At 45.1% G+C, this 22451-nt stretch overlaps 1 protein-coding gene across 18 annotated transcripts in view; it reads right to left on the bottom strand.

Moving 5' to 3' along the window:
• Nucleotides 1-2400: 2400 nt before the first annotated feature.
• The window catches only part of LOC138757015 (leucine zipper putative tumor suppressor 3), a 100810-nt gene continuing 80759 nt past the window's right edge, over nt 2401-22451 (bottom strand). For all 18 annotated transcript variants that reach the window (XM_069923610.1, XM_069923603.1, XM_069923604.1 and 15 more), the window contains 2 exons: nt 18487-19323; nt 2401-5819 (listed from right to left, as the gene is read on the bottom strand). In XM_069923610.1, coding sequence (XP_069779711.1) covers nt 5112-5819; nt 18487-19323 — 1545 coding nt within the window. In that variant the 3' untranslated portion in view covers nt 2401-5111. The remainder of the gene's footprint in view (nt 5820-18486; nt 19324-22451) is intronic.

The raw sequence follows: 22451 nt of genomic DNA on the forward strand, positions 1-22451 counted from the left end.
TTTAGTCAATGAAGAAGTGTGAGTGATCTGCGCACAGAACATTTATTGGATTTATAAATCCAGTAGCCTTGGATTGGCTGGAGTTTATTAGAGTGACAAGGGATTTGTTGAAATAACAAATCATGGGAGAAGTGGATGTGGACAGAATTTTCCTGCTGTGGGCGAATCTAGAAGTACGATCAGCCTTTAGAGGTGAAATAAATGTTTTCTTTCAGAAAGTGATGGAGCTGTCTTCATCATAGGGCAGTAGGATCCTCTGAGAACTTTTAAGATAGAGACAGGTAGATTCTAGAGAACTAGGGAGGAAATGTTAACCCAGATAGATGAGAAAATGGAGTTGAGTTATAATTAGATCAGCCATAGTTTTATTAAATAGTAGGGCCATGTGGTTGACTTCTCTTAATTGCACCATCAAACTTTGAAGTTTTCTTTGAATGTAATTGTTTATTGACCTATATACTGAGAATGATAAACTTTGTTTTGCATGCTATCCAGGAAAGTCAACCAATGCAACCAGAAATGTAAATAAAAGAGCAGAGTTTAGTCCTAGAGAATCAATTCAAACCATAAAAGGACAGCATTATTTTACTAATGATAGTCCAAAGAACCAAACAAAAGCTATACCACAGAAACAGTCCCTTTAGCTCACCTAGTCTGTGCCAGAATATCTGTTTTGCCTAGTCCCGTTGACCTGTACCTGGATAATAGCTCTCCATTTCCATCCATACACCTATCCAAATTTTTCTTAAATGTCAAAATTGAGCTCATATATTGAGGTCTGTTCGTTGTCTAAAGGTGAGGAAGAAACTACCCTTAAACCTTGTGCTGTCAAACCTCTCCTCTCTCCCATCCTCTGCTTGAAGAGAGAGTGTCTGGGGTGCAATGGGTCTTTTAACATGAATTATAAGTACCCTGGAATAAATTGTCAGTTAAATATTCATTCTGTGTGAACCTGGATCCAGTAAACCGTTTGGGCTCCCTGCTCAAAGTGAATGGGAAGGAGCAGGAATAGATAGAACAATCTGAGGAGTCTGGGTGCATTGGGATGATACAAGTGAGTGTGTTTCATTCATTTACAACCGTGCATGACAGTACTAAGTGGGGAAATGTGCTCCGAGGAGGAAGATGCAGCAAAGTGGTAGGGATGAGGTACCACTTCATCCCTACCACAAAAAAATTGCAGCAGGAAATTATAGAGGTGAGAAAAAAAAAGCAAAATACCATTTATTCTGGAATTCTTAGTTTTAGATAAAACAATTTAATTTGATTTCAAAGACAGATTGAGAGTAGCAGGGAGTGCAGATTTCATCCTTTGATTTCAGAGTTTGGCCTAAACTTTGTCCAGTCTATCTGACTTCATCAAAGCCCAAAGTGATACATCTAAGTGAAATCACTCTCGGGATTGATGCTGTGCCCAAGAGCGTGGTAGTTAGTCTGTAGCTGAAGCCTTGGTTTGCACTGGAGCCCTCCCCTTCTAGGCATGTGGTAAAGCTCAGCTAGTATGTTTGAACCTCTCCCCTATTGCGTCATCCTGGCCCAGTAGCATTTGCTCCAGGATCCCTTCCCCATCAGGCATTCAGAGATCAGGAGGCATCAGGCTGAAGATTGGATACATATCAATTAAATTCTATGGCACACAGTCATCTTGTTATCTCCATCAAGGTTTAATTGCATTAGCAGGGCATCTCTTACACCCTCCCTTCCTTTTCTACTTTTTCCTCACCAGAGTGTAACTTTCCACCCTTGGTCTGATGTCAGTTATGTCAGTTTCAGAACATACTATTATGTGGTTTGGATTAGCTTAATTTTATAAGACCATAAGGAATCGGAGCAGAATAGGCTATTCAGCTCCTCGAATCTCCCCTGCTATTCGATCATCAGCTGATCCATTTTCCCAATGCACGGCCTTCCCCCCCCACCCTCCACCCCCCCCCCCCCCCCCCATAACCTTTGATTCACACAGATCTTCACTTGGTTCAGTGGTCGTAAATAAACAGTGAGTGGCTGAACCTGGGAGGAGTTGAGGGGAATTTGGGTGAGAATTAAATGAGACTGGTGCAGGATGACTGTAAATGGGTGCCTTATGGTAAGCATGGAATTAATGGACTGAAGGGCCACTTTCCCCAACCACTGATCCTCCCACTTTCAACTCCACATTTTAACCAAAGGTACACATTGTGGTTGGATTAAAGAAATTAAAAGCAGAATTGCAAATGACCAACCAGATGTGTGAAATTTTCTAATCAGTAGAAAGAATAAAGAATTAGCAGAATATATTTAAAGGTTATAATCTAGTGCCCGGAAGGATACAGATATCCTTCGACATAGATCTTTTGAAACACAGTATGTAATGAAGACAAATGAAGCATTGTTGATTATTGTGAGAGCTGAGTACAAGAGTAAGGAAATGTTGCTTTATTTATAAAGTTGCAGGTGGGGTTGGGTTCTGAAGAAACTAAAACAGAAATAAGTCTAAATGTCTTGTGCATTTGAGTTACCCCAGGAAAGATTCCAAATCTGATGACCTTAAGGATGAAATCTGCTGGCAGGTCAGCCCATTTTTTTTGGAATGTTAGATCCATGAGCTGTGAGCACAGTAACAAGCTAGACAATCGAAATGTCACTATCTGCACGTACGTAAGACTGTGACCATGAGCTGTCTCTCTATATCTCGGTAGAGGTGATAATAAACTTCATCTTGAAATTTAGAATCCAGTCTGTGCACCAGATCCTCGGGGGGGATCTTATATGGTTGCATCCCCTTAATGTCATTTCTCCCAGAGAGCTGGGTGAGATTCAAACGAATGAGAGAACAGCTGACAAAATGCAAAGCGTCAAATTAATTTCTTGTTAATGATTTGAATATCAGAATTCACAGCTTCTAGATTCCAGAATGCAGGATGTTTAGGAACTCAAGGATCTCTCAGATTCTGGTGGTGCATCAAATTAGCAATTAAACTATGGGTAAAAAATGTGCCGCCACTAAGAAATTGCATTTTCCAATTGTACAGGAGATCTTTAGAAACTATGTAAGCTTAGGAAGGATATGTCTACCTTTACACATAACACAGGCACATATATTTACATTGACAATACACTCTCCATCCAACATTTACCAACAAACAAGTAAATAGATAACTTCTCTTTTAAATGGTGCTAAAACAGGTGAATTACCAGTAATGTCTATGAGGGCTGATACTTAGGGAAACACATCTCAAATTATATAGAAGTGACATTTTATCCTTTACTGGATATTGATGAGAATATGAATTGTTGAACTACAACCCATACCTTCATGACTTCCTTCCCTGTCTTATTAGTACTGTATGGACAGAGGCACAAAGGATCTGAAGGCCTCCTTGAATGAATCTCCTCATTTAAGAATACAGGACTTTTCCTAATCTTACGTTGGGAATCAACCCTCCTTTATCAGCATGGATTCCTGAGCTTGGTGAAGGGCAAGAATTGGACAAAATTGCCAAGGCAGCCAGGTTTGTGCATTCGACTTGATTGCAAAAGGGCTCCACTAGGTTTCCACATTCTAAAGTGATAGAGCGAAATCAGGTTGCTACTGAGAGGACATCACCCGTTACCCAAATCCTCAAGGTATCAGCTGCCTTCCCTTCTTGCTTAGATAGTGATCAGACTCAGTTATTTGAGAGCATTTACTTCTGGTGTGAAAGAAACAATGAGGAAGCACAAATAATGAGAAACACCATTGTTCTGTGCACCTATGGAAAGCAAAATATAAAATGATGTAAGCAAAGGCTTCGGCCATAAATGATTAGATCATTCAAGGTGGGCCCGCATTTTTCATTTATGATTCCGTCTGAAATCCTCTCTATTACTGTACATATAAATGAGAGTGAATCCAGAATAATTATTGTCATGGCCTTTGCCACACCACACAGGTTAGGACACCATTAAGTTTGGGCACATTTCCTCATGAAAGAAATCTGGAGATGACATATCTGATGGAAAGGGAGGTGATCAAATCTCAAGGGGGAGAGGTTGGAATCGGGCAAGGATCACAAGGAATGCTTTTTCACCCAAACAACTTGTGGATTATCTTTCCAAAGAAGAATCTTGCATGAACATTCACCATAGAAGGCTTCAAAATCAAATTAGAACATAAAACATTACAGAACAGGAGAGAGACTCTTTGGCCCTCAATGTGGTGCCAGCCTTTATATTCCTAACAACACAAAAAAACTAAACTCTTCCTACCCTGTAACTCTCTAATATTCTTTTATCCATGTTCCAGTTTAAGAGTATCTTAAATGCCCCTAATGTTTCAGACTCCACCACCACCGTGGTGGCACCCACAACTCTATGTGTAAAAATAAAAGTACCTCTGAGATCTTTTTGGAAAAAGGGAGGAAAGCATTTCATGAGAGGCCAGGTCTGGTTAGTAGGGTGATACTCTGTCAAACAAGGACACTCCATGTAAAATTTAAAGTGATGGCTGGGATAGGAAGTCACAGCAGGGACATTAAGGATGTGCCTGGTAGTCTGGTAAATGGGTCAGAGAATGCTGGGAGGTGACTGGAGGAAGGGGTGGGAAGTGAAGGTAGACAGATATTTGAGTATCTCAAGAGTCAAGAATGGGTGGTAGGCAAGACAGCTTTAAGGGGGTGGGGGGGAGTGTGGAAAAACTGCTTGGACCAGTTCTGGTTTTCCATCTGGGATTATCATCTTTTTCCAAACATGAGCAAGTAGTGGTGGAAAAGTGACAGGGAGTCAGGAATGATGGTGATCATCCATGAGAGGAAAAGGATTATACCTTGTAATCTTGTATCTGGTTTTGTAATTCCACTATGCCAAGCTTACAAGATGGTTGTTACATGTAGTTATGCACTCCAAAAATTTATGCAGATTGTGGTCAGGATGGAAGAGGACAGGAGGTTAGGGTTAGGTTGGTGGAATGGGGTCAGGGTAGGGGGGTAATTTTGTCCTCACACAGGTGGGATTATATTTGTGGTGTTCAAACACATTTGAAAATCACACCGTGCTGCTAAATAAAAATAAGCAGATAAATTTAACAGGTGAGTAGCTTCAGAGCGTGTAAATTATCTGATTCGTAATGCCAATGTCACAGTCCTTTGCTCAGATTAGATCTCTGTGGATTCGATCCGTTCCAGGCGAGATGGCGTCCATTGCTTGATGTCATCAGCCGTGGGGGAAGTGGCCTTTGTGTTCATCTCATCAAGTTTGCTCTCCAGCACCTGGTTCTTCTGGTACATTTCCACATAGTTCAACTGCAGTTGCTTCTGATATTTAATGACCTTCTCCTTCTCCTCCTGCCAGGTCTGCCTCTCCTCCTCAAACTGGCAGAGCTGCTGCTCATGCTGCTGTCGCTCCAGCCTCAGCTCCCCCTGCAGCCTCTCCACCTGCTTCCTCAGGCCCTTCGCCGCTTCCTCACTCTGCCGCTGCATCTTGGCCTCGTCGCTCTCGCAGGCCAGCTCGTCGCTCGGCTCCTCCGGCACCTCCTCGCCACACCGCGCCTGCTGGCCCGCGTTGGCCAGGGTCTGCTTTAGCCCCGAGATCTCAGCCTCGTTCTGGCCAAGTTTCTCCCTCAAGAGCTGAGCCTCGCTGGCTCTCCTCTGCAGCTCATTCTCGCACACCTCCAGCTCGATGCCCTTGGCGTTGAAGGAGTCCTTCAGCGCAAGGACCTGCTCCTCCTTGGCCCGCAGCGCCGTTGTCACTTCCTTCAGCTGTGTCCTCAACGCCACCATCTCATTCAGCTTTTGGGCCACATCAGCTTGCGAGTCTTTCATCTGCTGCTTCATTAAGGAGATTTCACCCGCCTTTTGACATACCTGAGGCAGACAGAGAGAGTTGTTGAAGAACGGTCCAACAAAGTTCTGATCGTAAAATTCCCACCCTTGTGCACTGATCACTGTGGGATCTTGCCTCTCTCTATAATCACCTCAGCTCCCCAACACTGACTCAAAAAACAGAGCACCACTTCTCGGCTTCAGCGATCTGAGTTCAAACCCACGTTTGTTAATCCCTTTCCACCAATCATTCCCTCGGTACTTACCCCTGTGACTACATGAAGTGCTACACTTGCACTTACACCTGCTCCCTCACCACCATTCTGCGCCCAAAGCAGTCACACAGGGTCACAAGACAAAGGAACAGAACCAGGCCACTAGGCTCATCAAGTCTGTTCCGTAAATCTACACTAAGATACTCTACATTAGCTCCAATTTCCGGCCTTTTCCCCATATCCCTTGATGCCCTCACTAATGAGATACTTGTCTATTTTTTGTTTAAATACTCCCAGTGATCTGGCTTCCACTGCTGTATGCGGCAGCGAGTTCCACAGATCCACGACCCTCTGACTAAATAAGTTCTTCCTAATCTCAGTTTTATATGGATAGCCTCTAATTTCAGACTATGACCCTTTGTCCTCGATTCACCCACTAAGGGAAACATCTTACCCACATCCACCCTATCTAAACCTTTCAAAATATGAAAAGTCTCTATGAGATCTCCTCTTATTCTCCTACACTCCAATGAATACAACCCAAGAGCTTCCAAATGCTCCTCGTACATTAGCCCTTGCATTCCGGGAATCATCCTAGTAAATCTTCTCTGCACCCTCTCCAACAACATCACATCCTTTCTAAGATAGGGGACCCAAATATGCACACAGTACTCCAAATGAGGTTTCTCCAGTGCCCCATAGAGCCTCATCAACCCCTCTTTACTCTTGTACACTAATCCTCTTGAAATTAATGCCAAAATTTTCTCCATCCGATGCTCCAAAGTGCAGCCTCCCCTACATCAGGGAGATTGCTTCATTGAGCTCCTTCGCTCTGTCTGCTGCAAGGACCTCCTGGTGGCCCAACCATTTCAATTCCACACTGCCACTCTGACATGTCTGTCCATGGCAGTGTGTACTGTCAAATTGAAGCCACCTGCAAATTGGAGGAATATTTTATATTTCATCTAGACAGTCTCCAATCAGACAGCATCAATAGCGACCTCTCCAGTTTCTGTTAACCCCCTCCCCTACTTTCTCTCCTTCCCTATTCTTCCCCTTTTCCTCCAGCCCCCATCCCTTTCCCATCCTTATCCTATCAGAGCGCTCTGCCCTCTCCTCCTATCATCACCCAGCAACTTTCTCCCCTGCCCTCTCATCTGCATCCACCTATTACCTCTTTCCTATTGGCTCCTCCCCTTTCCTCTTCCTCCCTGCTCCCCCTCCCCCACCCCACCTTTTGTTCAGACCTGCTTTTCCAGATTCCTGGCGAAGGGCGCAGGCCCGAAACATCAACTGCCTTTTTCTTCCTAAAGATGCTGCGTGACCTGCTGAGTTTCTAAAGCACGCTTGTGCACTGCAACTCAATCCTGATCTCAGATGCTGTCTGAATGGAGTTTGCATGTTCTCCTTATGAGTGTGGGGGTTTCCACCAGCTGCTCTAATCCTCCCCCCCACATTCCAAAGAGCGGCGAGTAAAATTGGCCAGTGGAAATTGCCCCTGGGGTCCACACCCAGGGGCACTGGACTCAGAGGGACTTGATGGGAAGGTGGGCAGAAAATGACAGGATTGGTTAATAATTTGTGTGGCTCAAGGGACCCAAGGGCTTATTTTCATAAAGTAAATACACAATGCTGGAGAAACCCAGCTGGTCAAACAGTGTCCTTTATATAGCAAAGATAAAGATATATGACCAATGTTTCAAGCTTGAGCCCTTCATCATTTCCCTGTAGTGTAAATCTCTGCACTCCTCTAACTCCAGCTTCTTCCCTTCATTCCTCTGCTGGTAAGTGTCATCAGCTGCCAGAAATGCCCTCTTTCAAACCATCCCCTTCCCAATGGTCTCAAGTTCATTATCATCTGATTGTACAAGTACAATCTGAAAGCCCAACTTTAACAAAATACTTCAGCACTCGTCTGTGATCTCTCTCTGCTACTCCTGTGAAATATATTGTTAAAAGCACTGTAAAATATGATCAGATATTATCAGTGGGAGAAATTGAATGGAGTGCGTTTCAAGTCAGAACCCTTCATCAGGACTTCTCTCAGCCTTGATGAAGTATTTCAGCCTAAACGTTGACCATTCTTTTTTTCCCACTGATTATGGTTGACCTGCTGAGTTCCTTCTGCAGATTATATCTTGCTCCAGATGGCAGCATCTGTGGCCTCCCTATTTTTGCAGGAATGATGCCGGTGCTAGAGCCACTGTCACCCAGGGTGGAGAAGGTGCTCCTCCACAGAGTCCAACTGCCTGCTCCTCCGTGTGATGCCGGTCGCCCCGTACAGGTTTTAGACAGGTGATGCTGTTTTTTCACTTCTTTGAAACCACGGAGTTCTGTGCCCAAACTGGCAGCACCCACGCTTGGCTGCAGACCACAAGGGTTGTGGGCTCTGGGGAATCAGTGGACCAGTGGAGGGCACCAGAACAGGAGAAGGAGATGCCCAGGAGAGGACCCTGCAGGGAAGGTGACCACAGTAGTGGAATAGCAAGAGAATCAGCTGTTGAAGGATCCACACAAACTGCAGGCTGCTAGAGACCGGCTCGTTGGGACCAGGTATCAGGATGGGAATTTGAGTGTGCTGATGGTGAGAGGGGCTCTGAAAAGGTCTTTGACACTCACCGATTCCTGCTTGTATCAGACGTTTGGATATGGGAGCGCATGTTTGTGGACGGATTGGACAGAGGCCACACGGCTGCAGAGGTTGCGTGAGTGCTGGAGGTACCTCTGAAGGGACACTCTTTTGCTTCTCCTTCTCTTATTGGTGGAGCCATTGGCAATGCTAGTGACAGCTCGTTGTGTGCTTTTACAGTGGTTGGCATGGTTAGCGAAGTGGTCAGCGCAATGCTATTACAGCGCCAGTGACCCAGGTTCAAATCCTGCAGCATCTGTAAGGAGTTTGTGCATTCTCCCCGTGTCTGCGTGGGTTTCCTCTGGGTGCTCTAGTTTCCTCCCACCCTCCAAAATATATGGGGTTATAGGTTAATTGAGTGCAATTGGGAGACATGGGCTCATGGGCTGGAAGGGCCTGTTACCGTGCTGAACGTCTAATTTTAAAAAATAATTTAAAAGCTGACAAACATTGTCTATTATTACATTTTGTGCATTAGTATATCATAAAGGAACTTTAAATCATAATGTCTGTTCCAAAACAGACCACTTCACTGGAAAACACACTCTGCATCTTTATAGAAGCAGTTAAGGTTCTTGCAGTTTAGTTGTGGAGATGATGTAAACTTGGACAGTTCCCATGTCATTTCTCATTCACAGGTTTTGAGGTTTACAAATTAATAGAGTCAGAAAGCCATGCAGTCACTTAGAACAGAGATAGCCCCTTTGGCCTACCAAGTCCACACCAACCACAAAGCCCTCAGGTTTTACTCATCCTACATGAATCCCACTTTATGCCCAGATTCCACCACTGACCTTCCCGTCAGGGGCGATTCGCAGTGGCCAATTAAACCTGCTGGCACAACTCTGGGATGTGGGAGAAAATTCACAGGGTCATAGGGAGAAGGTGTAAACTCTGCACGGATCAGGTTGAACCAAGGATGCTGGAGCGTGAGGCAGAAGTTCTATCTGTGTTCTGTTAATTCTGCTACTGATTATGGTTAAGTACAGATTGATTCAACAGAGAGGACCATGCTTTGCAGGAATGAAACAAAAGGTGGCATGGTTAGTGTAGTAATAATCGCAACAGGTTACAGCGGCAGCGATCTGGGACCAGGGTTCGAATCCTGTGCTGTCTGTAAGGAGTTTGCACATTCTCCTTGTGACTGCATGGGTTTTTACCATGTTTCCTCCCTTCCTTCAAATTGTACTGGGGTTGTTGTTCAATTGGGTGTAATTGGGTGGCCCGGGCTTGTGGGCTGAAATTTATGTCTAAATTTAAAATTAAAAAAATAAAAATGCTCAAAGAACCTTGCAGGGTCTGTGAAAGCACAGGGTTTGCATTGACATTTTGGATCAATAGCTGGTCGATCCAGAATTGAGTTGTGATGATTTGGAATATGTTCCCTGCAAGAGAAATGGTGCAGAATCAAGAGTCATCTTTAACAGGGAAGTGAGTAAACAGTTGGAAAGGAACATGTTGCAGGGCTGTGGGGAAAGAGTGGGTGAGCTGGGTAGGATTAATTGGAGAGCTCTGAATTGCTTCCCTTCAGTGTCAATGAAAACAGGCATTAAATAACATGCCAGAAAACTTAAATTATTTTTGTACCACTGACTGACAAGGAAATGATGTCAGCTATTAACTTCTCATCCAGCATCCATTATAAAGATAACCTGAGAAGCAATAAATCAACCTATTTCTGTTAAAATGGAACAAAGTGGAAACTGGCACTTCTTGGAAATGGCATCGGCCTGGATGATTGGACACCTGAAGTAACTTCTGCTCCACCAAGTGTTCAATAACACTTACCTATTAACACAGGAATGTACCGACAAAAAACAGCCATTGACTCCCATGGGTATGGTCACTTTATATGTGGCCTGCAATTTGAATTTTAACTCGCTTGATGGAAAACGTTTGTAATTGCAGATCATGAATTATTAAAGTGTCATTAAAGAGAAACAGTGTTAAAAAGGAAAATCTGCAGATGCTGGGGACTGGTACAGGGAAGTGCTGGAGAAACTCAGCAGTCGACGTTTCAGGCCTGAGCCCTTCTTCAGGAATCTGTTTGTCCAGATTCCTGATGAAGGGTTCAGGTCCAAAATTATTGGTCACTTCCTATAGATTCTGCTGAGTTAAAATTTTTAAAAATATATACAGCATTGTTACAAGCCTGTGCCGCTCAAGCACCCCAATCAACTTACAACCCCCGTATGTCACGAAGGGTGAGAGGAAACCGGAGCACCTGAAGGAAATCCACACACAGTGAGAAGCTACAAACTCCTTACAGACAGGGGCGGATTCGCACCTAGGTCGCTGGCATTGTAACAGTGTTGCGCTAACCACACCACCCACTTATTTGTGAGCTATTTTCTCATAGTTTTCCTATGGTTTCCAAGGTATTAATTTCTGGGATGCAATTTCTCAGCTATCTTTTTCAATGATCTTCGTGCATAATATATGTATGGGAGTTGGCAGCTGGATGACTTGTTGAATTTGCTTGTGTCTCTCCACCCCACCCCCCCCCCTCACCCACCACTCACCTCCACTGCATCACTGAACTGTCAGGGTGGGGTTGGACTGTGAACAAGGCAAGGTAGGACATCACCTCCTACAGAAGTCGTTGGTGCTGGAGGGATGTTCTGGACAAGTTTCGATTGTCCAAGGGTGGGGTAATAAATCAGAGATTAAATTGCCCATATTTTTCCAATTTGGCATGTTTGTTGCCAGTGGACCATAGAGCATAGTTTAGTTTAATTTATTTATATAGCACATTTAAAACAACTCTCATTGACCAAAGAGGTGTACAGATCATAAATTACATCTTAACTTAGGCAGCTATTTAAAATGCAGTATAAAACGGGTGTCTGAGAATTAGAATTGTACATATAACGTGGCAACAATCAACAATCATTTCAAAACACTTGTGAGATAAAATACAACTTCAGCTTGGATTTAAGAGTTAAAGGAAGGGGCTGATTTGATAAAAGGTGGAATATTGTTCCAGTTTGGGGGCTGCTATCGCGAGGGTGCAATCTCCCGAGTTTGCGATTTGAGCGCGGATCAACTGAATTGGCCGATCTGATGGGTCTTGAAGTGGAGGAGGGCATTTGGAGATTGGTGATGTAGGAGGGGGCTAGTCCACTGACAAACAAACTGGAAAATGTTAAAATCTATCCTGAGCTGTACTGGTCACCAATGAAGGGAGGCGAGAATAGGGGTGATATGGTCCCTCTTCTTGGCTCCTGTCAGGAGACTTGCTGCCTTATTCTGCAGCAGATGCAGATGGGATTATGATGACTGACTAATTCCCAAGTAAAAAGAGTTGGAGTAGTCTAAACGGGAGAAAATGAGGTCGTGGATAATTTTCTCAAGGTCTTTCAGTACCAGGAATGATCTGATTTTGGCAATAGTGTGGAGCTGGATAAAGCTATCTTTAAAGCATTGACTTGTTTGTCAAACTTGAAGGTGGAATCGAATATCACATCAAGGGATTTGACGAGTGGTTTAATGAGGATGGCTGAGTTGCCAAGGATGTTGAAGATAATTTTGGTGGAGTTGGTGGGGAGGAGTGTAGAATATCTCAGATTTGCCTTTGTTTAGCTGCAGCAAATTTTGAGCCATCTAGCACTTTATGTTGTCCAGACTGTAATGCTTCTTTGTTTGATTGTTGGGCCTCAGGGGCAGATACAGCTGGGTATCATTAACATAGCAGTGGAAGGAGATGCTGTGTTTTTGAATGATATGGCTGAGGGGAAGCATGTATAAGGAGAAGAGAATGGGCCCCAGAATAGACCTTTGTGGGACCCCCACAGGAAAGGGTAGCAGATGAGGATGAACATTTGCCCAAGTTGACTGAGACAGTCCTATCACTGAGATAAGATTTAAACCAGTTCAGGGCTGTGCCGTCAACACCGACCCTCTCCCGGAGGCGATCAATTAAAATAGCGTGATCCATAGTATCGAACACTGCACTGAGGTCAAGGAGAATTAAAATGGCAGAGCTTCCCAAGTCTGTGGCGAGGACCAGGTCATTATATACTCTTAGTAAGGCCAACTTTATGCTGTGGTGGGCCTTATAACCTGACTGGAATTTTTCAGATATGTTGTTTTGATGTAGGTAGGGCAACAATTGACTAAGAACAACTTTTTCGAAGATCTTTGACAGGAATGGAAGTTTAAGAACAAAATATGGAACATTACAGCACAGAACGGGCTCTAGAGCCCACAATGTTGTGCTGAGGTATATAAACCTACTCAACAATCTGAACCTTCCCTACTTCACACCCATAACCCTACATTTTTTCTTGTCTCCATGTGCCTGTCTAAGATTCTTTTAAATGTCCCTATTGTACCAGTTTCCACCACCACCCTCGGCAATGAATTCAAGGCACCCAATACTCTCCGTGATATATAAACCTACTCAACAATCTGAACCTTCCCTACTTCACACCCATAACCCTACATTTTTTCTTGTCTCCATGTGCCTGTCTAAGATTCTTTTAAATGTCCCTATTGTACCAGTTTCCACCACCACCCTCGGCAATGAATTCAAGGCACCCATTACTCTCCGTGTGAAAAAAACTTGCCACTGATGTCCCCCTAAACTTACCTCCCATCACCTTAAACAGATGAGGAGGCCTCCAGATGCAGCCCCCCACTTCACACAGCCTTGAGATCCAGGGTGTTCCCTGGTTAGGAGCACTAAGGTTATATTGTAAGGAGGAATTTCCTGGAGTGGAGAAGGCAGAGGGGTGACCTGACAGATATACAGTAAAATCCCCATTATCTGGAATTCAAGCAACCGGCAGCCTCAATCAATGGCAAAAAAATTGCAGAAAATAACTGTAAAAAGAATTCAGAAGTTTAAAATTGGCACTCCTCGTGATTAGTTTGCCAATCACACAGCACGCAATCTCAAGCAACAGGCAAATACAGTTATCCGGCATCTATCAATCTCCATAGGTGCTGGATACTGGGACATTTTACTGTACATGAAATTAAAAAGCGAGTGAATGGGGAGATACTGACATTTTTTTCCAATGGTGAAGGACAGGTTAATGTGAGAGGAGGGAAATTTAGAGGGGATCAGAAGGGGAATTTTTTCACACCCGGAATGGTGGGAGTCTGAAATGTGCCCCCTGATGAGGTAGAGGACACAAAGACTCACAAAATATTTAAGAAGCATTTAAACAAGTACCCTTGAATTGCTAAGGCACAGAAGGCTCTAGACCAAATGGAATTTGTGTAGATACATAGGTATAATGAGAGACAATGGGCCGAGGAGGGTGATTCTGTGCTGTATCATCCCATGGATATGGTAAGAAAAGACATGATAAGAAGATCAGGAAAAGGAGCAGGACTCAGCTCTCCAGCCCAGCGAGACTACTCCACCATTCAATAAAATCATGACATGTCTGGCAGTGGACTCAATTCCACCTACCTGCCTTTTCCCCAAACTCTTAATCCCTCTACTTTGCAAAATTCTCTCTGCATTTTAAATATATTCAACAAGGCAGATTCCACTGCTTTAAGAGCAGCTCTGCCATTGGTGAGATCCAGGGAAAGCGGGGAGTGGAAAGATGGTGCTGCCCACAGGGCTCTGTTGCAAAGTTCAACTAACAACGGCTTTTTACAGGCTTTAAACAGCCTGTTAAAGGAGCTGACGGTGCTTTATTTTATAATCCAGCAATGAGGGGTCTGGGCCCGAGATGGCATCGCCTGTGCTGGTTGTGGCCTCGAGGGGTTGTAGACTCAGGGGAAGCAGAGGACTGGTGCAGGGCACCAGAAAACGAGGAGACACTCCTCCTCCCTCATCTGAGAAGGAGAAGCAGAGAAGAACCTAAAGGACGATGATCATGGCAGCTGAGCAGTGAGGAGCTCTGCGGCTGAAGAACACACACAGACGATGGGCTGTTGGCGACTCAAGGTGAAGAACTCATCCAGGCTGTGGGCTGTTGGTGACTATGGTCAAGGGACTCACACCAGGTTGCAAGCAGACTGCTGGATGTTGGCTCGAGACTGGTTGAAGGGGTACCAGGTATTCGAACCAGGACGCAAAAAGGTGTCGAGGCTGGGAGGGGCTCCCGAGGGGCCTAGAACGCCGAATGCTTCCTGATCATGTTGGATATTTTGATCTGGGGCGCAAGTTGCTGATGGTTTGGACTCAAGGCTGTGTAACAACAGAGGCTAGGGGTGTGCTGGAGGTGAATCCATGGACAGATAATGACTCTGAAGGGACTCTCTTTTGCTTCTCTTTCTATGACTGTGAGGGGCATCGGGGCTATTTCTGCTGGTGGTGAATCTTTTTCTGCTCTTATGGCAAGATTAAATGCAAATTCATATAATACTACCTCTGTTTTATTACATTACAATAAAATAATCTTGAATTCCACACATTCACCATTCTCTGGTAAAAGCAGTTCCTCCTTATCTTCATCCTAAATCTATTCCCCTGAATCTTGAGGTCACGTCTTCTCATTTTCATTTCACCTTACCAAGAAACAACTTTCCTGCCTCTCTCTGATGTATCCCTTACAAAATGTTATCTGTGTCTGCGAGATCTCCTCTCATTCTTCTGAGTTCCAACGAGTACAGTCCCAGGCGACTCAATCTCTCCTCATTACCTAATCCATCATCCCTGGAATCAACCTGGTGAAGTAAATCACAAAAGTCTGTAGATGCTGTGGTTGAAGCAAAAACACGATACTGGAGAAACTCAGCAGGTCAAACAGTGTAGCAGAGATAAAGTGACAAAACCAATATTATCGGCTTGAAGCCTTCAATAAGGGGTTTGGAAAATATGTAGGCAGGCGCCTGAACAAAATGGTAGAGGGTGGGGCAAGGAGCACAGTCCCACAGGCAGGAGATAATAAGTGGATAAGGGAGGGAGGCAACACCAGCAAACAAGGGGAGGGGGATGGCTCTGTGAATGAAGCGTGACGGGGAGGAGAGCTGGAGGAAAGAAGACAGAGGTTTGGAGAAGAGAGAGAGGAAGGACGTGGAGTAGGGTGGTAGAAACCAGAGAAGTTGATGTTTGTGCCATCCGGCTTGAGAGTGCGGAGATAGAAAACTAGGTGATGCTCCTCCAATGTACGGGTGGTCTTGGTTTGACGGAACATGAGAGTGGGGTGCAGAATTGAAGTGGTTGGTCACTGGGAAATCCCTGTCAGTGATGTGAAGAGAGCAAAGCAATCTCTCAGTCTGCGTCCAGTTTCTCTGATGTAGAGAAGGCCACAATTTGAATACTGGATGTACTGTAGTAGATGGCTCCACCCATGGATACGCATGTGGTGTTGCTTCATTTTTAGGACTGTTTTGGTAAGTGAGAAGGCCTCCAGAGCCAGAACATCCCTTCTCAAGTAATGAGACCGGAACTACACCCAGTAATTGAGACGTGGTCTTATCAGTAACTAGTAGAGTTGCAGTAGAACCCCCCCTGCTCTTAAATTCAGTCCCTCTGCCAATGAAAGCCTTTTGCCTACTTGATAACCTGTTGGATCTGCAAACCAACTTCTTGTGCGATTGAGTTAGAGTGCAGAAGGGGGCCACCTGGTCCCTTATATCCATGCTAAATATGGTGCACAAGGCAGAGCAGACTGCATGGACAAGAAGATTTTCCATCAGTGTTCATGCACTTGTAAATAGGCAAATGGCACAGAAGAGGAAATCCTGGGATGACTGTCACACCTGTCCATGCTCTGCCCCATCCACAGTATTATAGAGTAAATCTATTCTTGAGACTGGCTAATATCACTTGAATGGACAAAATACATCTCCTAACAGAAACACTGCCAAGAGCATGAAGTGGAGGAGACCCTTGGTCCTTCTCAGTACACACTGACAGGGCAGAAACAAGTCACCGGCTTTTATATCCCGAATGCTCAATCTACTGTCTTGTTGAAATTTAATTGTTCTCTTGTCATCACTTGAACTTCCAAAAAGGACTGGCATTACAACTACAGGTAGAAACCCAATGAGGATGCTCCCAGATAAATGTCGCACACAAAAACTGAAGAAGTTTATCTCGTGGCTTATCACATCCTCAGGAACACCCAGTTCTGTGCGTTCAAGGGATTTGACACAGATCAAAGGAAGAGAGTAGCCTACAATTACAGTCCTGAGTGTGTGTAGTTTGTTGCCAGTCTGCCCTTCTCTCTATAACACTGGGAAATCTAAAAGCGACACATAACCACTGCTCTTTTTAAATTAAATTTTAAATTTATTTACAACACGGTAGAAGCTGATTCTGGCCTTTAAAACCTGTTCTGCCCAATGACACCTAATTAACCTATCAACTCTGTATATTTCTGGAGAGTGGGAAGAAACCGGAGTCCCCAAGAAAAACCCACATAGGTCATTGGAAGAACGTACAAACTTCTTACAGAGAGCGCCAGATTTGAATCTGGGTCACTGGCACTGTAACTGAGTTGTGCTAACCGCTACGCTAACTGCTCGTCCTAAAATGGAGACACTACCCAAATCTGTCTGGACCTGCAGGTTAAAAACTAATGAAAGAACAAGCTGATGTTGTAACAATTGGACAATTTTCTGGGCGTAATACTAGTAAGTACTGTAGCTCGGTGAACCAAGTGTGTTGGGAATGTGATTTGGCAAAGCTACCACTGACATAGAGCTTCAGGAAGGGCGGTCCATAACAAAAGAAAGTCGAGTCAGAGTTTTACAGCAGGAAACGGATCCTTTGGCCCACAATGCATGCAGACCGTTGTATACATGAGCTAGTCCTGCCTGCTTCTGTTTGGCTCATATCCCAAACAGGAGCGGAGCTAGGCCACTCATCCTCTCGAGCCTAGTCTGCCATTCTGTGCCAATTCCCCACAATTCAATTCCCTGACCTCTTTAGACACCCCAGCAGTGATGTGCCCTTGTTTAAAGGCAGGCACAGAAGACCTTCTTATTCTGGGTCTCAAACCCACTGTCCAGGTCTCTTGTCTGGAACTAAAACAGGCATCATGTGCATTTTGACCCTTAATAAACAGCCCAAATCCTCTTCAGAGTCGCTGCCTCAAACTGCTACATGGCTGATCAAAATGGAATCAGTCGAGGCTATGGAAAGGAAATTGGAAAAGGATCAGAGACTATAATTTTCCAGGCTGCTGGGAAAGGGTTGGGGACTGGGGCAGACTTGATTGATTCACAAGAAGCTAGCATGGGCTTGAAGTGTTGAAGAGCTTCTTCCTGTGCCATCACTCGACTGCTCCATAATCTCAGTGTAGGGAATCTTCAGAGCAGATGCACATACAACATGCAGCCCTGTGGTGCAGTGGTTAGAACCACTTTCTCACAGCCAGATTCAATCCCATAATCTGGCACTGTCCATGTGGAGTTTGCATGTTCTCTCCGGGGGCTCCAATTTCCTCCCACATCCCAAAGACGCATGGGCTGGGTGGTTAAATGCCCTCCACAAATTGATCTCAGGGCATAAGTGAATGGCAGAACCTGGAGGGAGGTGAAGGGAATTCAGGGAGAATACGTTATAGGGTATATAAATTTTAAAATTTAGACATTCAGAATGGTAACAGGCCTTTTCGGCCCACAAGCCTGTGCCATCAAATTACACCCAATTAACCTACAACTGATACTATTTGAAGGGTGGGAGGAAACCCACGCAGACATGGGGAGAACATACAAACTCCTTGCAGGCAGCTTTGGATTCGAACCCTGGTCGCTGGCACTGCAACAGCATGGCACTAACCACTGCGTTCATCATGCCGCCCAACTGCTACGCTAACCGTGCCACCCTTAGTGGGGGAATGAGATTATTCGATGGGTGGGAATGCATTTGGTGGACCTCTTTCTCTATCGAGAGGAAATATGGGTAAGGACGGATATTCAAGATGTGTTATTAATGATAACTAATCCTCACCTCCCACTTGGTCTCTTCAAGCCTGGGCAAAAGTTCAGATTGCTCCTTTTTAAAAGTCAGGCATTTTTTCTCCAGGTCTTCCCTCTGCTGCAGCAGCTGTCCAACATCTTCCTGCAGCTTTTTCTTTTCTTGTTGCAGCTTGAAGATCTGAAGCTGCAGAGCCTGCTGTGCGCGTTGCGCCTTCTTCGACACCTGCTGCAGCTTGTTGGCGTAGTTCTGCTTCTGGTCTTCCATCTCGCGTTCCCACCTCCTCTGCTTCTCCTCAAAAACTTGCACAATGGCTGCCTCGCTCTTGTCCAGGCTCCTCCTCATCTGGATGACCTCCTGCTCCTTCTCCCACAGCCTGTCTTCGAGGTCCTGGATGACGTCGTCGCTGGATGGCGAGTGGTAAGCCAGGGTCTCGTGGGCATGGCCAAGCTTATTGAAGGAGGACACGCTTTTGCTGGAGGAGCGGCCGCTGTCAGAGGTGGAAATGCCATGGTAGCCCAGCACACCCCTCTCCCCATACGTTGTTCCCAGGCGGTTGATGTGGCTTGTGGAAGCGCTCATTGGCCCGATGTGCTGGCTGTAACCCGAGCCGTACGTTGGAAGGCTGGTCAGGGAATTGCGGCCAGACTCTGACATCCCTCCACCGTGGTTTATAGTCCTGCTGTGGCCTGCTTTGTCCATGCCAACTCTCACCCCAGAAGGGCTGTTGCTATCCGTGTGATGGGTATTGAGGCTTTTCCTGGTGTCCGATATCCCATTGGTCAGTGGAGGGCAAAGATTCTGCATGGAGTGGAAGTTTTTGGGAACAACTGGCTTGAAGGCTGACGGTCTAATCAACGACTCGCTGATCTGTGGGGAGAAATAACATACGATTACTTACAATTGGGTTGGTTCATCCTGAATCACAATACCACTGGGATATTTTAATTTAGGGATACAGTACGAGAATAGGCCCTTTGAGCCTGTACCATCCAAATACACCCTTGTGACCAATTAACCTAGCAACCCCGTACGTCTTTGGAACATGGGAGGAAACCGGATCACCTGGAGGAAACCCATGCAGACACAGGAAGACTGTATAAACTCCTCACAGACAGCACTGGGTTTGACTCAGCAGGTTACACAGCAGCCAAAGGAAACAAAGGACAGCAAAATATTGGTTACCCTTTACTATTTTTGGATGCTGCATGGCCTGCTGAGTTTCTCCAGCATGAGTCTGTGTATTCCACTCGACTCCAGCAGCTGCAGACATTCTTGTTTGGCACCGGATTCGAGCCTGGGTGTCTGGAGTGCTGCAATAAAATTGCACTAACTGCTACGCCAACCATGCCATTGTTTACATTTAGACTGTAAACTGCACGGCTGGTGTTGAGTTGTGGGCAAACTTAGCTGGAGTTGGCTGAACTTCTCTGTATGCCAGTGCTATCGTGTCATTTGTTCAAACTTTGTGGCCATTGAATGGCAGTCTCCCCTTCACATTAACTTAAGCAGGGCGGCACAGTTAGTATAGGGGTTAGCGGGATGCTATTACAGTGCCAGTGACCCAGGTTCGAATCCAGCACCATCTGTAAGGAGTTTTAATCTTAATTCAGTAACCATGTGGGTTCCCTCTGAGTGCTCAGGTTTCCTCCCACTTTCCCAAAGCTTATGGGGTTGGGTTAGGATTAGGTATATTTGGGCGGCATGGGCCCGTGGGCCAGAGGTCCTGTTACTGTGCCACATTGTTAACGTTAACAAGTAGGCACAGTTTTAAGGGCAGACCTAATTCTCAGTTCTGCTCCAGTTGCAGACAGACTTTGAATCTGAAAAAAAAACTTGTATTTATTTAACTCTTTTCATGTCCTCAAGTAATCCCAGGATCCTTTGTATGTGTTGAAATACTTCTGCTATGTAGCCCCTGTTACAAAATTTGAAACATAACAGCAACAGGTAGCTACACCATCTTTGGCTTGGCTTCGCGGACGAAGATTTATGGAGGGGTATGTCCACGTCTGCTGCAGGCTCGTTTGTGGCTGACAAGTCCGATACGGGACAGGCAGACACGGTTGCAGCAGTTGCAAGGGAAAATTGGTGGGTTGGGTTGGGTGTTGGGTTTTTCCTCCTTTGCCTTTTGTCAGTGAGGTGGGCTTTGCGGTCTTCTTCAAAGAGGTTGCAGCCTGCTGAACTGTGAGGCACCAAGATGCACGGTTGGAGGCGATATCAGCCCACTGGCGGTGGTCAATGTGGCAGGCACCAAGAGATTTCTGTAAGCAGTCCTTGTACCTCTTCTTTGGTGCACCTCTGTCTCGGTGGCCAGTGGAGAGCTCGACATATAACATGATCTTGGGAAGGTGATGGTCCTCCATTCTGGAGACGTGACCCACCCAGCGCAGTTGGGTCTTCAGCAGCATGGATTCGATGCTTGTGGACTCTGCCAGCTCGAGTACTTCGATGTTGGTGATGAAGTCATTCCAATGAATGTTGAGGATGGAGCGGAGACAGCGCTGATGGAAGCGTTCTAGGAGCCGTAGGTGATGTCGGTAGAGGACCCATGATTCGGAGCGAACAGGAGCGTGGGTACCATAATGACCAGATAAAGATCTGGCCAGAACACCAGGACCCCCGACTCGTCTTCTGAATGGTAATGTGGCATCTCTCACCTCCACCCAAGAGGGCAAACAGGATCTTGTCTGTAACATCTCATCTAAAATATCATGCCTTCAGCAGCTTTCTCATTGAATTTTTACTGTAACCATATCCAGAGCTTACACAAAAAATTACCTGCTTTCCAACAAGCATTTAAATAAATAAATTAAACTGGAAAAGTTTGTTTGGCCTGACACGTCAGCCAGTCCTGACCAGTTCCTCTTTCATTGCCGAATGGCCTGGGTGATGGAGGTTAATTAGGGTATTTGGGCGACATGGGCTCCTGGGCGGAAAGGCCTGTTACCATGTCTAAATTTAAATTTAGAAGGAATGCAGGTTGGTAGGTTAATTAGCCACTGTAAATTGTCCTTTGTGTGTAAGTGACTGTGGGATTGAGGGGAGGAAGTTGATGTGGAAGTGGGAAGAACAAAAATGGGATTTATGCAGGATTAACGTGAATGGACGTTTGATAGTGCAGACTAGTTGGGCTGAAGGGCGCATCCTTATAACTGTAACCTACCTGATTTTTTCTTTAGTACTACTGCAGAGAATGAGCACAGTAAAAGATTTGTTTTCTTTCAGGGCCAAGCGAGAGCGAGAGAAATCACCCAAGCATTCCATGATTGTCTCGGACGCACCCATCACTTACAAACACATCTTCGTGGACTCCCTCCTAGCTCATTACATGGATACTTGGAGAAGGTGCAGAAGAGATCTCACAGGCTGAAGGAGCTGGGTTGTGTAAAGTGATGCAAATTATCTTCATGGAGCAGAAGTTGATAGGAAGTAATAATATTCAAATGATGCAGGATTTGGATCAGAGTAAAGGTGGAGAAATTGCTTCTCCAAGCAGAAGGTGAATGAAAGTGAAGGGAAATATGGAGAGATCCTTTAACACTGTGCCTTGTTGGGTACTGTATGAAAAGCTAATGAATGAAGATTCAATCACGGGATGCTGGAGGGATTTGATAAGCACTCGACAGAATTTTACAAGAGATAATAGAGGCAGGGTGGAATCAAGGTAATTTTTTTGGTGCTGTAAGATTCTATGCATATCCTTAACTTTCTACTGTGGACAAAAAAAATCTCTGGTGTAATAAAGTACTTGCTGCATACATCAGGCGTCAACAGCCATGAGCAGCTGCTTGCTGACAGTTGATGTTGAATCGTGATTATTTAAGCAGCCATCATCCCCAGTGCCTGATGGGATCTACTTTAGCTTACTGAGAAAGGCAAGCTGGGTGTGATAGTACAGATTCTATCACCAATGTACATATGTACAGATGGTAGTGTAGGATGACTGTGATTGGCTGAGAGTGTAGCCACACCTACTGGCAGGTCTTAAAGGATTG

This window comes from Narcine bancroftii, chromosome 3 (genome assembly GCF_036971445.1).
Source record: "Narcine bancroftii isolate sNarBan1 chromosome 3, sNarBan1.hap1, whole genome shotgun sequence".
NCBI lineage: Eukaryota > Metazoa > Chordata > Chondrichthyes > Torpediniformes > Narcinidae > Narcine > Narcine bancroftii.